We start from the raw sequence: 15,990 nt of genomic DNA, 5'->3' as shown, positions 1-15,990 counted from the left end.
CACCTGCAGCCTCCTGCACGCATAATGTGTAAGGAAAAAGTCAACCCCGCCCCTCGACTTGCTCCGCGTCTTTTGTTTTTAACTACAAGGCCAAGGGCGAACGCTCGCCGCCCCGGGTCAGTCTTTTTTTTTCCATCATGCGCATCAATGGACAGGTACGGGGGGAGGAGGTTGTCTCTATTCTGTGGGGTGGACCCACGACCAGGCCAATCCCCACCCCCTCAAGGCTGTATCCGGCTACCTCGCCTTGTTCGGGGTTTAAGTGCGCGAACGTGTGTGTGTGTGTGTGTGTGTGTGTGTGTGTGTGTGTGTGTGTGTGTGTGTGTGTGTGTGGGTATGTGTGTGTGTGTGTGTGTGTGTGTGGGTATGTGTGGGTATGTGTGTGTGTGTGTGTGTCTGTGTGTGCGTGCGTGTGTGTGTGTGTGTCTGTGTGTGCGTGTGTGTCTGTGTGTGCGTGTGTGTCTGTGTGTGTGTGTGCGTGTGTTCGTTTGTCTTCTGTCTCTCCGTGCGTGCGTGTATCTGCGTTTATGTGTAGCTGTGTCCATGTCTGCCCGTCTATTCATGCACACGTCCATGACTATCACTGAGTCGGTTCGTGATGTGCCCAATGCTCATCCCCACTCCACACCAACTCCACCAACTGTCTCCTCCCCCCCCCCCTCACATCTCCAGTCGACGGAGAGCGAGATTGCGCTGTGGACATTTGGCGGCGAACCCCGCCTCGACCTGCCAGAGGTGGTGATGGTGGTGGTGGTGGGGGGTGGAATGGGGAGTGGTGGAGGCATTTTGTTTACTGCCTGTGCTGCCTGCTGCGTGCTCACCGCTGTACATATTTGTGGTTTCAGGAGCGACGGGAGTACTTTGGAGATCCAATCACAATCGTCCGCAGGTGCTGATGACACGGCAATCACAGCGGCGGTGCACATGTGAATATGTCGATGGTATTGTCTCACTCACTCACACACTCACTCACTCACTCACTCACTCACTCACTCACTCACTCACTCACTCACTCACCACGACAGGCTGCCGCTGGACAACTGCAACATCTGGTTTGTCAAGTTTGACGTGGAGGCGACGTTCACCTTTTTGGCGGCGGGGAACCAAGGTGGGGCCGCACGCACCGTGTTGGGTGGTGGTGGTGGTGAAGGCAATGGTGGTGGTGGCAAGCGCGCTCGTGTACACCTGCACATGTTCTTGTGCTCGCACGTCAAATCGCACTCGTGCACACACACACACACACACACACACACCACATCACATCGCACCACATCACCCACTCATACACTTTTTTTCAGCCGGCAAAGTGTTCCTGTGGGACATGACGACGCTCACGAAATCAACAGCGCCAATGTAATCACTTGCCCCTTCACCCGCACGTGTGGTCGCTGCTGTTGAGTGTGCACACGAGTGCTCCACTCACTTGCTTACATCCTTGTCAGCTCACAATCATCCACCTTCCATGTGTGTGCAGTCAAGTGCTGCAGCATTCGCGGGCGACGCGGGCAGTGCGACAAGTGGCCTTCTCCGCAGACGCAGCGTAAGAACACGCTTTCACACATCTGCGTATTATACACATTTGGACCCAATGCCCTTGTGCCAACAGAGTACATCTATTCCTCTCCTCACGCCTATACCACCCCTCTCCACCCCCTCCTCTCCACCCCCTCCGGTTTCCTCGTCGCAGGATCATCGTGTACGTGTGCGACGACGGGTCCATACACCGCTGGGACCGCATCAAGTCGTGATGGTGATGGTCATCGTGTAGCGTCGTGGTGGTGTAATTGTGAGGTGTGGGTTGTGTACACACGTCCGCCCTCGCCCACGCGTTGTTTCTCCAACAGGCAGCCTCTGTTGTGCATTCCGCTTTCTTCTCGGCTATCGCTTGGTCTAATTGAAATCACTCGAGCTCTCAACGCAACAGCGCCCAAAGTATCGCGGCCTCAAAGCCAATGTACACACTACACCTGCACACACACACACACACACACACACACACACACACACACACACACACACACACACACACACACACACACACACACACACACACATGCACGCACGCACACTTGTTTCACTCATTCAGTTGCACGCTGTCCATGCCAGACTCCAACTGCGGCACCGCCTGCTGCTGCTGCTGCTGCTGTTGGTGTTTCTTCTTTGATCCCTTGCCGCCCTTTTGCTTCTTCCCCTTCTGCTTGCCCGACTTCGGCCCCACCGTGGTCCAGCCATCGTCTTCTTCCTGCTCCTCGTTGGCGTTACCGTCCTGCCCATCTCCCTCCTCCTCATCATCGTCATCGTCATCGTCATCGCTGTCGTCGTCGCCGCTGGCATCATCGCTCTCCGCCATCGCGTCTGGTTCGGCGCGGCGGGGTCGTCGACCGCGGGCCCTCGACGACTTGGCGTGCCTTGCCTCCGCTTCCTCACAGAACTTCTGCAGTTCAGCTGTGTTGTTGTTTGCCTGGAGGCGGAACAGATCCACCAGCACTGCCGCAATCTGCACGGCAGCGACGCCACGACATGAGATGGTCGTTGGTGAGACAAACTATTTTGAGCAAGGCAAGGCAAGGCTCGTGAAACCCACGACATCAACAGCATGTACAATCACACAGCAATCGCGGTCAACAAGCGGGCACTCACGTCGCTGGCCATGCTGCCGTCGTTCATGACGTTGAACTCGTTTGTGAAGATCTCCCCAATGTACCACGCCACCTCCTGGGCCGTTGGTGGCTCTGGTGTCAGAGCAAGGAGGTGTGCAGATGGATGAGATGATGGCAGTGTGGATAGTAGCGTGGATGGTAGCGTGGTAATAGTATGAGCAGTGTGGGAACAGTGTGGTAATAGTGTGGTAATAGTGTGAGATTGTGCACAACGCGATCACACACGACACACACGCAATCACGGCACAAAGGCGTCACACACACACACGGCACACACACGTCACACATACGCACATATCACACCACACACACACACACACACGGCACACGCATCACAAAGCGTACCGCCAGGAATCTCGAAGAACCACTCTGCGACGACCTCCTTCATCCACTCCACCTTCTCATCCGTGTGCTCTCCACCCCACTGGTTGTCGATGGCCTTGCCCACAACATCCCAGTCATCAAAGGCATGCCCAACACCAGCCTGGAACAGCGCTTTGCTCTCGCCAACACCTTCCATCTTCGCTGCCATGTGCTTTGTTTGTGCGTGTGTGCTTTGTGTGCTTTGTCTGTTGGTTGCTGAAAATTGGTTGATAACTTCAGCAAATCTTCATAACTGTGGGTGGTGCTTGTTGTTGTGTTGTCGTTCCACCATTTCCACCTCACCCCTTGTTGCTGTTGTTGGCACTGTTGTTGTTGTTGTTCTCCTCTCCGTTCCCTTCGTCATCCTCTCCTCCAACACGCATCGCACTCAAACACACGCGCGTCGTTTAGTGTTGGCACCTCTTCGCTTACGCACTGACTTGTTCCTTTTTGCCGTCGCCTTTGGTGAGTGTTGTGTTTGGGAACGAAGAGTGTGCGTGTGTGCGTGTGTGTGTTTGTGAGTGTGTGTGTTTTGGTTTGATCGCTGTGTTGGGCATCAACCTGACTCTGCTGTACATCACGGGGTTGCAGGAGTTGCCGTTAGCTTGGCTTGATTGGAGGCCTAGTGAACCAGCTGTCACATACCCGTCGCCCAGCACAGGTTGGAAGGTTGGCTTGGAGTGCGCAGCATGGTGCGCAAGGTCGCTGTTGTTGTGTGGAGGGTTTGGTTGTTGTTGGATGTAATGTAATGTGTGGGGAGCGTTGCGATCTGTGCATGTGTTGTGCGTGTACTCATGTGACTGCATGCGTTTGTTTCTGGATACACGCTGTTGAGGCAGGCGGGATGGCAGAGAATTTGGTGACGCAAGTCGACCAAAATGGACAAACAACGCCCATCATCCCTGTTGATGGTGAGTGATGCACTGTGTTGGCTGTGGGGTTTGTTGTTGTTGTTTAAGTTGTTGTTGTTGTTGAAGTTGTTGTTGTTGTTGTTTAAGTTGTTGTTGTTTAAGTTGTTGTTGTTTAAGTTGTTGTTGTTTAAGTTGTTGTTGTTGTTGTTGTGTCTGAATCGACACTGCTCAGTGCATACAAACACACACTCCTTCACACACACACACACATACACACGCACGCACGCACATGCACACTGCTGCTGCAGAGGATGAGGATAGCCAGCAGTCGACGTCCTGCTTCTGCGGGTTTCTCTTTTCGCGCTGCAGAAGAAAACGCCACAATGCACCAGAGGCACCGAGGCCAATGGTGACCTGGCAGCCGCCCGTGGTCAGTTGGTGGTCTGTGTGTGTGTGTGTGGAGAAGGGAAAGCTCGTGATGCTGCTGTTCTTGTTGTTGCTCTCACGCTGACACGTTGCTTCAAACGCTTCGCATTGACCCCATGCCACCCCCTCCATTTTTCTTTCCATCGACAGCACCGGGATCCTGGCCACAACTTGCTGCCGGAGCCCGGGAGTCCGCACACGAACAGGAAATGCTTAGTGCTGGACTTGGACGAGACCCTCGTGCACAGCTCATTCAAGGTGATTGCGATGCACATCTGTGTTGAGAAGGGGGAAGGGGGTTTACAACGGTTGCCGTCATAAATCATGTGCACGCTGTGCTGCATGTCTTCCTTGTGTTGCCTTGTGTTTCCAAAGTTCTCACCTGTGCATGCTCAACGGTCATTCTTACCGCCACCTTACTCACACCCACCTCACCATCATCCCACCTCACCCCCATCACCACCCACCATCATTGTTTCAGCCCGTGGACAATGCTGACTTTGTGATTCCGATTGAGATTGACGGGATTCAGCACCGCGTGTATGTGCTGAAGCGCCCGCACGTGGACGAATTTCTTCGTGTCGTGGGCGGTCTCTTCGAGGTTGTCCTCTTCACCGCCAGCCTCTCAAAGGTGGGGAAGGCGAGGTGTTGGGGATGGGGGCAAGGGGGGAGTGTTGTTGTTGGTGTGTGTGTGTGTGTGTGTGCGTGTGTGCGTGTGTGTGTGTGTGTGTGTGTGTCTGTGTCTGTGCGTCTGTGTGTGTGTGTGTGTGTCTGTGTGTGTCTGTGTGTGTGTGTGCGTTCTTAATCATTTGCACCTTCCCCCTTTCGCACTCACTCACTCACTCACTCCCTCACCTCTATCACCGCCATCCCCTTCCCCCACTTGTTCACATCAGTATGCGGACCCCGTGGCGGACCTGCTTGATCCCGGGAGCGCCATCGCCCACCGCCTGTTCCGCGAGCACTGCGTCATGTCCCACGGCGTCTTCATCAAGGTGCGCACGGGAGGTGGTGGAGGGGAGGGATGTTGGTGTGTTGGTGTGGGGGGGGGGCTTGCACGTGTGTGATTGAGTGTGCGTGTGTGTGTGTGTGTGTGTGTGTGTGTGTGTGTGTGTGTGTGTGTGTGTGTGTGTGTGTGTGTGTGTGTGTGTTTGTCTCACACCCGCGCACGCACACACAAGCTCACGACACACTCACTCACTCCACATCCACACTCACTCACTCTCTCGCACACATCTCCACCTCCTTCAACCAATTCCCCCCCCCCCCAACGCCCATCAGGACCTGTCACGGCTTGGGCGGAACGTGGACGAGACGATCATTGTGGACAATGCGCCTGCGTCGTACGCGTACCACCCGAACAACGCGGTGGCCATACAGACGTGGATCGACGACCCGACGGACACCGCGCTCAGAGACCTCATCCCCTTTTTCGAGGAGGTGGCTGAGGCCGACGATATTTACTCGCTCCTGCGCACCCTCACCTTCTAGTGGCTGGGGAGGAGAGGGGGATGTGGTAGCGTTGGGGTTGTTGCTGCAGCAACCTTTCGTGTGTGTGTGTGTGTCTGTCTGTGTCTGTCTGTGTGTGTGTGTCTGTCTGTTTCTTTGTTTGTGATGCCGTTCTTCCCTCGTCCCGCCCCCTCCCCACTTTGCACCGCGCCTCCCACTTTCATTCCAGCTCTCCCCTCTCTTCATGCTATATCTCATGGTTGGCTGCTGTGCTGCTTTGTGCATGCACGTGTGTATGTGTGTGTGTGCGTGGCTGCCTTTCATTCACTATGCCCACTGCCGAGTTACGTTGGCACGTGGTGCTCTGTTGCCTGTGTGTATTTGTAATCTCTTTGTTTCTCTTTCCTGTACACGTGTGCTGTTGACAACCGCTGTGCATACAAACACGCTTTGCTCTGTGTGTGCGTTTGTATGAACTTGTTTCTCTGCCCTTCCCCTTCCCCTCTCGTCTCTCTCCCTTTCAACCCCCCTCCCCCTTGCTTTTATCTGCTCGTTTCGCGTTGTTACCGAATCCAACGGCTGCTCCTGCTGCCGCAGTTTGTTGTTTAGCGTCGCTCGCATGTCATGGGTCGTTGCTTGCTCGCTCTCGTGCACGTGCACGTGCTATTTGATGAATTGAGTGAAGGAAGAAATCCAGTCAGCGAGTCATGGGGCGGGGGGGGGGTTTCTGGGAAGAGAGAAATGAAGAGAGAAATGAAGAGAGACGCAATCAGTGTTCACAAACAATATTCACGCACACGCACACGCACACGCGCACATCAAGTGTCACATCACGGTTCACGTGGGGTTGTTTAGTTGTTCCTTGGGGGGTTGAATACGCGCGCAAACAAAACCACTTACGAATGGCACTTACGACGACGACAACAAACAGAAGCAAAGCAAAGCAGGCAGGCAAGGAGCAGTCAGAAGCAATTGAAGAGGGAATGAAGGGAAAAACACCAACAACAAGGACAACAGAAACGCAAGCACAGCGCCATTCAGCGTTGCTTGCAAGCATGAGCATGCATATGCTTGATTAGATGAGAAAGAGGGACAGAGGAAGATCTTGGGCAGCACGCAAAACACACGAAACGCAAGTGATCACTAGGAGGACAGCAGCCCGTGCTGTATGCAAACAAAGACAACGACAAGAAAGGCGCGCTTTCGATAGGGGGACGCATTCAATTCAAAAACGAGAGCACGCAACGCACGACGCCTCGCATCACTATCGGTTTCACAATCGGATATCACAATGGATATCAGAATCGCTATCACACAAACACGCTAGCGGTGCCTGTGTCGCTGCCGTTGTTGCTGCTGGTTGTGCTGGCGGCGAGTGGCGGCAGACACACCCGCACCCTGCGCATCACCACCATCAGCACCAGTGCTGCCGACACCGCCCTGCTGCTGCTGCTGCTGCTGCTGCTGCTGCTGCATCATGCCCTCGCGGCGGCCGTTGGCCATAAACGTAATCTGCGAGCGGTACGTGTCCAGCGCGCGAATCTCAATGTTGTCTGGGAAGCGGCACTGCAGCTTGCGGAACTTGTCGCTGAGGCAGCGGTTCCACGACCACACAATCACCCGCCACCGCTTGGCCGCGGCCATGGCAGCAAGGTCCGGGTACTGGCTGCCGTCGCCGGTCGCCAGCACGAGCGTGTTGGGGCCGCGGCTGTTGCGGATGGCGGTGGCAATGCGGCTCGTCACAATCTGGTGCGCCGTCTGGCTGCGCGTGTCGTTGAACACGGCATAGTTGATCTTGCGCCAGGCGTTGCAGATCTGCGGATTGGAGGGCCGCGACGCCGCCACCTCCCGCGCTGCACACACGCACTTCTCCTCAATCAGATCCGAGAACACGCGCACGTTGAGGCGGATGGCGAGATCCATCGACCCGTTGGCCAGGCTCTGCGCACCAACGAAGATGTTGCCGTTGTCAATGAAGACATACCGCTGCTGCTGCTGCTGTTGCTGCTGTTGCACGGAACCTCCGCCACCTCCTGCTGCCGCCGCCACCGTTGGCGTGACCGGCGGCGGTGAAGCGTTGAGAGCGGCCTGACGCGGCTGCTGCTGCTGTTGGTGCTGTTTGGCCATCTGACGGCAAGACACTTGCTGCTGCTGCTGCTGCTGCTGTTGGTGTTGGCGTGTTTGCTGTGCAGCCTGGTGTCGTTGCTGCTGCTGTTGTTGCCTCATCGCTGCAACGTGCTGGTGCTGGCGGTCGACAATGGGGAGCGGCGGGGTGATCTCCGCATCGCTCGCGTCGCTGTCCGGGCTGCTCATCACGGTGAGGCCGGGGTGCATGGCAGTGGAAGGAGCGTCGATGTCGGGACCGCGCACCGCCTGCAGGTACGAGCGCGTTACGGCAACGGCAGCCGCAGCTGGTGGCGGGGGTGGCGGCGGCAGTGGTGGGGACGGCGAGTGGGCCGACATGGGCAGGGATGAGGTGGATGAGGCCTGGGACATCATCTCCAGCGCAGCCGCCGTCGTTGGTTGAAGAGCGGCCGCTGACGGCTGCTCCTGCTGGCTATGCAAGTGATGCTGATGTTGATGCTGGTGCTGATGTTGATGTTGATGTTGTTGATGTTGATGTTGTTGATGTTGGTGCTGGTGCAGGTTCTCCCACGACAGACGCATGTGATCAGCAGTGGTGGGGAGGGGCGCGGGCTCCTGCACGTCGTACGTCTGCGTTTGTGTGGATGTGGTGGTGGTGGTGGTTGATTTGCGTGCACTGGTGGCGGAGACGGCCGCGCTCAGGTCCGGCAGCTGCGCAAACGCATATGGCGACTCGTACTCGTACTCATCAAACACATCACCCGTGCTGCTCGTGCCGCTGTGGTGGTGATGGTGGTGGTGGGACGGCAGCGATGGTGCGGAGGCGTCGGTGAAGAAGCGTACGTCGTCAAAGGAGGGCTGGGACCAGGTCGTTGCCGTTGGCTGGGGCATGAACATCTGCTGGTGGTGCTCAGGGGCACGTGGCGCTGGTGCTGCTGGTGGTGCAGCTGGACGAGCGTACTGCTGCTCGCTGCTGGTTGCGTAGGCGGGCCGCTGTGCAGGCGCCAGCGCCCATGCCAGTGTGGCAGCGTGTGAGCCATGGTTGTGATGGTGCTGGTGCTGGTGTTGGTGATGGCTGTCATCGGCGTGGTGGTAGGCGGCGTAGCGCTGTGCGTCCTCGTGGCGGCTGTGCGCGTGGATGTGGTGCGCATGCTGGCGAATGTGCGGTGCAGGCATGCGCACGTGCTCGGTCGAGCGAATTGGCGCAGCAGAGTGGCCAGTCTCCATCCACGGATCAGCGGACACGGGCGTGAATGCCGAGGATGATGCGGTGGAGGACGCGTAAGGCCGAGCGTCGCCGCGAGGATGCTGCTGTTGGTGCTGCGGCTGCTGCTGTTGCTGCTGCTGGTAGTAGTGGTACTCTTCGCGTTGCCGTTGTGCATAGGCCAGCGTCGCAGTGCTGCGCGGCGGTGTTGCGTACGAGACGGGAATCGGCCGCTCCTGTCGCTGTGTGGGGTATGTGTTGTGGTAGCCGTGGTGCTGCTGACGTTGTTGCTGCTCGATGGCGTGGTGGCTGTCGTAGCGCGGCTGCGCATAGTGCTGTTGGTGGTAGAAGGAGGAGGAGGAGGAAGCGACTGAGGTGGCTGACGATGACACGGATGCGGACGAGGAGGGCGCTGGTGCGTGTGGTTCCCAACTTGGGCCGGCGTGGTGATCGGGTTCGTGGAAGGCGCGCGCACGCGCCGCCATCATCATCATCTGCTTGTCCTGCTCCCCTTGCTGCTGCTGCTGCTGTTGCATGAGGAGGGCTTGTTGCAAGGCAAACATGCCGGGAGGTGGCGGGGATGGCTGGGGAAAGTCGTCCTCCATGGTGGCCTCGTCGACGAGGCTGAGGGAGAGCGTCTCCAGCGCGGCGAAGATGGGGCTGTCGGGGGAAGTTGCTGTCGCGGCGCTCGGCTCCTCCATTGGCGGCATGGTCACCGACGCGGCCTGATGAGCCCGCTGCACGCCAACACCTCCTTCCATCTGGGAATAGAGGGGGAGGGGGGATGGTGATGCGTGCGTATGGGGTAGAGGGGGATGGGATTTGTGGACAGAGAAGGACGATGGAACAGCAGGTGTTTGTGTGGTGTGGGAGCGTGTCGATGTCTATGCCTTGTTTGTTTGTTGGTAGTTTGTCTACAGGTCGCAGGTTTGCTGGCGCGGTTGTGCCAGAGGAGAATGAAGACAGGTGGCTGCTGCTGGGTGGCGGCTTGGCTGCTGCTGGGTGGTGAGGCAGCGCACAAGCTGGGGTTATGGAGGTGATGGACAGACGTGGAGGGGAGGAAGGGTGCGGCAACAACAAAAGCAGCAGCGAGCGACCAGTGCAATCGCGGCACGGCGGATGCTTCGTCTCTTTCTTCACAGGTTGCTTGCAGTCATCACGGCTGACATTTCGCAACTTGGATTTGCCGATTATTATTGGGTGATTTCAATAAAACACGGGCTGTCCGCTTCCACCTTCGCAATGGCGCAGTGGCTTGCGGCGAACAAAGGCAACCACCCAGCGTGTGGGGAAATGTGGCATGGGGACAAGGGTGGCGCAGTGTCAGTGCTTGATGATGGGTGGAGATGATGGGGCGTAATGTAACAGTTGGGTGGCGCGATGCAACTGCCAGAGCGCCTGTAACACGGCGACGATGGGAGAACGCTCGATGGTCCAGAGGACGGTGTCCTGGAGATGATGGGTTGAGTAACGTGACGCAGGAAGGCTACCAACGACAGTGGAGATTGTAACGACAAAGGTGCCAGCGCACAGCACGTCTCCAAGTCACACCTCACGCCGCGACGACGGGAGAACGCTCGATGGTCCAGAGGACGGGGTTGTTGGTGTGGAAAGTGAGGGTGTCGGTGTCCGGTTGCACGAGGTTGCTGGTGGAGATGAGGGCGCCCCACTTGAGCTCCAGCTCCGCCGTTGGCTGCAGGTTCCAGACCAGACCCGTCGTCGTCGCGCGCACCGGCGCTGCAAAGGGCACAAGCCCGCACGCGCGCCCTTCCTCCCCAGGCTGAATGCGCAGCTCGGTTTCCCCGGCAGGCAGCACCTCCGTGAAGCACTCGTCCGACACAAACACGAGCCTCGTCCGATCAACATGCTGCAGCCCAATGTTGAGATGCTGCAGCGTGTGGTCCAGCCGTCCACCTAGTGCGCCCAGCACCACCACCGTGGGTCGTCCCTGCACATCTAAGGGAGAGGGGGAGGTATTTGGGGGGAACAGGTGGAGTGAGGGAGCAGAGGTGGAGTGAGGAGCAGAGGGGACAGCTCGAGTGCCTGTTTACACACACACACGCACATGCGACACACACACGACTCATACCGCTGGTGTCCATGTGGGCGAGGGCCTTTTGTAGATCGGTGGAGTCTTGGTCGTGGGGGAGACGAACGACCTCACAAGGCCGGCCTCGCTGCTGGCCAAGAGAGACAAAGTGCTCGATGGACGCCTCTTCTGCAGAGTCCATGTCGCCGATGATGACGTCCACGTCCGCCTCCGGAAAGGCCTCGCGCAGGCGGTTCGCGCCGCCGTCGCACGCAATCACAGTCTGCGCAGCAGCCAGGAACCGCGCCGTGTCCTCTGGCAACACGTGGTTCAACACAATGCACGCATCAATCACGGCATTCTGCTGCTGTTGTCGTTGTTGTTGTTGTTGTTGGGCGGCGTGGAGGCTGCGCGCCACAGAGTCCAACACAAGCATCTCTTGGTTGCTGTTGTCGACGTTCTCGTTTGCTGTCCTTTGTGTTGTGGTTGTGGAAGTTTATTGAAAGATGTTCATGAAATGGCAGACCGCACACGCAAAGCGAGCAGGACGAGCAAGGTGTGGTCTGAGGCGTGCACCTCCACCACCTGCTTCTTGCCTGATGGCGCAACCACCGTCTCGTGCCGCACCCCGCCCTGCGCGCTCGCCAGCGTGTGCGTCGCAAGTGATATCAGCCGCGGCACGTGGTGCTGTTGCGTCGTGGGGTGCGTGGTGGGGTGTGTGGTGGGGTGTGTGGTCGGTTCAGGAGCGTGCTGCTTGTCGTCCTTACCCCGCATGCTTCCACAAACAAACACCTGCAGTTGAGTGTGTGTGAGTGTGTGTGTGTGTGTGAGTGTGTCGTGGAGCACGAGAGACAACCGCACGCACAGAGCCATTTACACACCTCGTGGTTTGACGTGACAACTGCAGTAAAGTGCAAGCCGCACGCCACCATGACCAGTGACTTGTCATCCAGCCCGCTCATCGGCTGCAGCGCAGAATCGCCGCTGCTGGTGTTGGAAGTCTGCGTGTGTAAGAAGATGAGGGGGTGGGGTCATGAACGAGACATGAGCGTGAAGCTGAAGCAAGCACAGCTGTTGGTGTGCATCCTGGGTTACAGTCTGAACGTTTGCGTACATTGCGTCCAAGCTGTCCCCACGTAGCGTGTGTGTGGGGGGGGGGGCAAGAATGAGACATGAGTGTGAAGCTGAATCAGGCACAGCTGCTGGGCAGTCTGTGCATTTGCGTACATTGCGTCCAAGCTGTCCCCACGCGTTGTCGCCGCATGTCAGGCATGTGCAATCCCTGGTGATCATGGCGACGTGATGCGCCCCAATGCCCACATCGCTGTGCGCGTAAATGTGGCAGCAGAAGAGGTGAGGTGCAAGGGCACGGGTGAGACGAGGGTGGGAGAAAGGGTGTGGTTGGCGTGCAAATTGAACGCAGCAACACAGGCCGTACCGCAAGGCAAGAATGAACGCACATGATGTGGGAGGAGAGGGACGACCACGGTGTGAAGGTGTTGATGGTGGGAAACCGTGCGGGATCCACGCCAAGGCGGCCAGACCTGCACAGGCAAAACCGAGTGAGCACATAGGCGACACATGACCACACAAACACCATCACATCATGTGAGCAAGTAACTGTGAGTGTCTGACCTGTTTGCGCCGGCAATCCAGACTGCACCGCCACTGGTGACGACGGCCGTCGCATCGTGGCCGCAGCGCACGCGCGCATATGTGTCGCTGCTGTGCGGGCGGAGAGCAATGCGAGGCGTGGACGCGACCTGGGGGAAGTGCGGCGGGAAGGGGGGAGGGGGATGAAATGAGTGTGTGACGGGCGGATGAGGGAGCAATGGTAGCTGCGCAGGCAAGAACAACAAAGGCAACAAGCAGCATAGGCACAGTGCTCACCGCAGTGTCCGGTCCACAGCCGAGGGCGCCGAGTGTACTTGTTCCCCACGTGAACACGTGTGAGTCTGTGGTGATGACAGCGGTGTGTGTCGCCCCGCAACTAACCTGCACCGTGGCAAGTGTGAAAGGTGTTTGCGTCAGTCAAAGGGCAACATAGCACAGCAGCACAATGCGATAGCAACATCACGGGCAATGAGAGCACCACAAGAACAACGACAGCGGCTACGATGCACGCACGTCAACTGCTTCATATCCGAGGAGCGCGGGCACGAGCGTGGGCGTGGGAATGTCGGTGGTGTTGCCCTGTCCGAGCACCCCGCCGTCACCACGACCTGCACAAGAGGACGTGATGGGTAACAACAGGTGAAGAGATACGGTGAGCTTGGAGCAGGTGTTGATGATTCAAGCGAACGAGTGCCGCTGCGCAGTGTCCTCGTAAAACAACCACAGGTGCATGCAAAGCAGCAGCTGCGATGACGGCCGCACCAAACGTCAGGACGAGCCCCTTGTCTGTGATGAGCGCAGCAAAGCACCGACCACACGCCATCCGCCGCACGCGGTGCGATGACAGCCCGCGCACACGCCGGGGCACCCACGTGGGGCTGAATGCATGCATGAATGCGTGAATGTGTGTGTGTGTTGTTGTTGTTGTTGTTGTTGTTGGGAAGAGGGGGGAGAAGGAAGGGACATGTCATGCCGTGTTGCGTGAATATAGTGACAACCGCAACATCACAAGCACATTCCATGCACACACACAGGACTCACATTGTGGGTGCGACTGCGCTGCTGGTCGAGCCTGCTTTCGTGCCCTGTTCCTTCGGTCCACCCCTCGTTGCCGCTGCTGTTGCTGATGATGCTGATGACGAAGAAGATGGCGACGACGACGACAACATCATGTTTTGTTGGCGCCACAGGCGGATGGATCCACCGTCCGTCACCGCAAACACGCGGCCAACACCCACAGCACCCGTCACCACCTGTTAGGGGGAGGGGGGCAAAGCAAGGGGAGTTCAGGATGGGTGCGGGGAAACACAGCAGCAACAATGCATGACGCCGATACAGTGACATGGTGTTGCCGTCAGATCCACATCACATCACATCAAACACATCCACACCTTGAAGTCCTGCTCCACGGCGAGGTGGGTGGTGCTGCGGTCCTGCACGACCACAATCCGGCTCCACTCCCGCAACCGCGCCCGAGACACACGCGCACGTGACGGCAACGGCTGGTGGTGGTGGTGGTTGGTGGTGGTGATATGTGAGTGGAAGTGGGGGTGAATCTGCAACGCTGTGGAGAGGCCAAGTAGTGCACGAGTGCAATTCTCACCTCTTGTGTCGACCGTTTTCCTGCACGCGGGGATGGTGTCGTCCGCAGCGAACACATGTCCGTCTGGTGGATGCGTGTGTGAATGAGACTAGTGGTGGCATTTCAACAGTGGACGCCACAAAGACATGCGTGCAAGTGCACGCACCATGATGTCGATGAGGGCAGTCTGGACGACCGGTGCTGCCATGATGGCGGGAAGCGTTGGGCGGACACTCGCATCCACAGTCAACATCGAGTGCACGAGGGACTGCAGCTGGGCGCTAAAGGGGAAGGAAAGGGGAAAGGGGTGGTGGCGGTGATGATGACATGAACAGGATGACACTTGAAACAGTGTATGGAAAGAAAGAACAACAGAATTGTACACATGCACACACACATATACGTACATGCATTCACGCACGCATCCACATCGTGCCCTCACCTGTATGTGTCTGGCAATGGGGCGACGGCGCCCTCCATGATCTTCAGCACGAGAGCAGGAAGGTTTGGAGCGTCAAACGCGCGCTTCAGCGCCATGAGCTCATACAACACGCAGCCCAGCGCCCACACGTCGCTCTCCGGCCCGTACGCTTTGTTCTGGCAAGTGTGGGATGGAGGTAAACCTGGACATGTGAGGTAAAGCGGCAAAAGGGGGAGGTATTGGGCTGGTGTTGTGAGCAGGTGCAGAGTCACTGTAACGTTCTCATGCACGCATCAGCCGCACCTCCAGGAGCTCTGGGCTGATGTAGCACGGGGTGCCGACCACAGACTGTGCGTGACTCTTGCTGTCCAGCAACTTGGAGATGCCAAAGTCGCCAATCTTCACCACCTGTGTGTGTGTGTGTGAGAGAGAGAGGGAGGGAGAGACGGGGAAAGAGAGGGGTGTGTGTGCATGTGTGGGAGCAAAGTGGACGGTGGAAGGTGACACGCAAGCACAAGCACACAGAGATACACACACATGCACACACGCAGACATGCAATGCTTGCACAATGACCTGGCGGTTGCTGTGGAGGAAGATGTTTAGGGTCTTGAGGTCGCGATGCAGGACGTGTTGCTTGTGAACGTGGTCGAGGGCGATGAGGATTTGAACAAAGAGCCGCAGCACTGTGGATTCCGGCAGCGGCTCCTGGCGGTCCTGCAGGTAGTCAAACAGCGACCCGCTGTCCGCGTACTCCATCACAATCATGAGTGACCCGTCCTCGATAAAGTGGTCCAAGTACGACACAACATTCGGATGCTTCACCTTGTCCAGCACCTGCGAACACACACGTGCCGTGTGTGAGTGTGAAGGCACGGACACAAAACAACAGCTTGCGCGCACACACAGATACACAAACACACTCGCCTCGATTTCGTTGCATGCTGCCTGGCGCTCGTGCTTGTTGAGGGAGGAGAGGGCGACCTGCTTCACAATCACCAGCTCGCCGTCAGCCCACCGTCGGCACAGGCGCACCACCCTGTGGATTATGTGTGTGTGTGTGTGGGTGTTTGGGGAGGGGATGAAAGTGGTGCTTCAAGATAGCACCTCGCAGAGAACGAAAGGACAAGCACACACACCCACACTCACACATGCACTGCGGCTCACCCTGCTGTGCCGCGGCCAACAACGCGCAGGACCTCAAACTGGTCCATCGCTGTTGTTGTTGTCCTTCGTTGTGTCTTGCCGAAAAGCAGTTGAAGTTTTCCACCAATCGTCCCAACTTCAACCGGCAACAGCAACGACCGT

General features: G+C 57.6%; 6 protein-coding genes across 6 annotated transcripts in view; 2 read left to right on the top strand and 4 right to left on the bottom strand.

Moving 5' to 3' along the window:
• PTSG_02945 (uncharacterized protein) overlaps positions 1–1,916 on the top strand; it is a gene marked incomplete at its 5' end in the record, with an annotated part of 3,587 nt that extends 1,671 nt beyond the window's left edge. The window contains 6 exons of the mRNA XM_004996401.1: positions 673–735; positions 846–889; positions 1,026–1,108; positions 1,299–1,353; positions 1,475–1,540; positions 1,688–1,916. Coding sequence (XP_004996458.1) covers positions 673–735; positions 846–889; positions 1,026–1,108; positions 1,299–1,353; positions 1,475–1,540; positions 1,688–1,748 — 372 coding nt within the window. The 3' untranslated portion in view covers positions 1,749–1,916. The remainder of the gene's footprint in view (positions 1–672; positions 736–845; positions 890–1,025; positions 1,109–1,298; positions 1,354–1,474; positions 1,541–1,687) is intronic.
• Positions 1,917–2,074: 158 nt separating this feature from the next.
• Positions 2,075–3,192, bottom strand: PTSG_02944 (uncharacterized protein; the record flags this gene model as incomplete). Its single annotated transcript, XM_004996400.1, has 3 exons — positions 2,075–2,497; positions 2,641–2,732; positions 3,006–3,192. The coding sequence occupies 3 exons, from the start codon at positions 3,190–3,192 to the stop codon at positions 2,075–2,077; spliced, it is 702 nt and encodes a 233-aa protein (XP_004996457.1).
• Positions 3,193–3,285: 93 nt separating this feature from the next.
• Positions 3,286–5,909, top strand: PTSG_02943 (small CTD phosphatase 1). Its single transcript, XM_004996399.1, has 8 exons — positions 3,286–3,488; positions 3,615–3,684; positions 3,863–3,934; positions 4,183–4,304; positions 4,451–4,558; positions 4,782–4,931; positions 5,197–5,295; positions 5,582–5,909. Exons 3-8 carry the CDS (start codon positions 3,868–3,870, stop codon positions 5,789–5,791), a joined length of 756 nt encoding a protein of 251 aa, XP_004996456.1. The 5' UTR covers positions 3,286–3,488; positions 3,615–3,684; positions 3,863–3,867; the 3' UTR covers positions 5,792–5,909.
• Positions 5,910–7,072: 1,163 nt separating this feature from the next.
• On the bottom strand, positions 7,073–9,748 carry PTSG_02942 (uncharacterized protein; the record flags this gene model as incomplete). Its single annotated transcript, XM_004996398.1, has 2 exons — positions 7,073–9,373; positions 9,410–9,748. 2 exons carry the CDS (start codon positions 9,746–9,748, stop codon positions 7,073–7,075), a joined length of 2,640 nt encoding a protein of 879 aa, XP_004996455.1.
• Positions 9,749–10,590: 842 nt separating this feature from the next.
• PTSG_02941 (TPK1 protein) lies at positions 10,591–11,503 on the bottom strand (the record flags this gene model as incomplete). The annotated part of the gene is made up of 2 exons (XM_004996397.1): positions 10,591–10,994; positions 11,128–11,503. 2 exons carry the CDS (start codon positions 11,501–11,503, stop codon positions 10,591–10,593), a joined length of 780 nt encoding a protein of 259 aa, XP_004996454.1.
• Positions 11,504–11,547: 44 nt separating this feature from the next.
• On the bottom strand, positions 11,548–15,952 carry PTSG_02940 (NEK/NEK8 protein kinase). The gene is made up of 17 exons (XM_004996396.1): positions 15,850–15,952; positions 15,610–15,721; positions 15,259–15,519; positions 14,988–15,092; positions 14,706–14,860; positions 14,430–14,544; positions 14,285–14,347; positions 14,073–14,183; positions 13,723–13,934; positions 13,444–13,559; positions 13,195–13,289; positions 12,958–13,062; positions 12,703–12,830; positions 12,528–12,611; positions 12,295–12,391; positions 11,949–12,068; positions 11,548–11,859 (listed from the first exon to the last, which is right to left on the bottom strand). Exons 1-17 carry the CDS (start codon positions 15,894–15,896, stop codon positions 11,578–11,580), a joined length of 2,208 nt encoding a protein of 735 aa, XP_004996453.1. The 5' UTR covers positions 15,897–15,952; the 3' UTR covers positions 11,548–11,577.
• Positions 15,953–15,990: the final 38 nt, after the last annotated feature.

Source organism: Salpingoeca rosetta (assembly GCF_000188695.1).
Source record: "Salpingoeca rosetta unplaced genomic scaffold supercont1.6, whole genome shotgun sequence".
Classification (NCBI taxonomy): Eukaryota; class Choanoflagellata; order Craspedida; family Salpingoecidae; genus Salpingoeca; species Salpingoeca rosetta.
The sequence above is the reverse complement of the archived record's forward strand: the minus strand, read 5'-3'. Positions and strand labels throughout refer to the sequence as shown.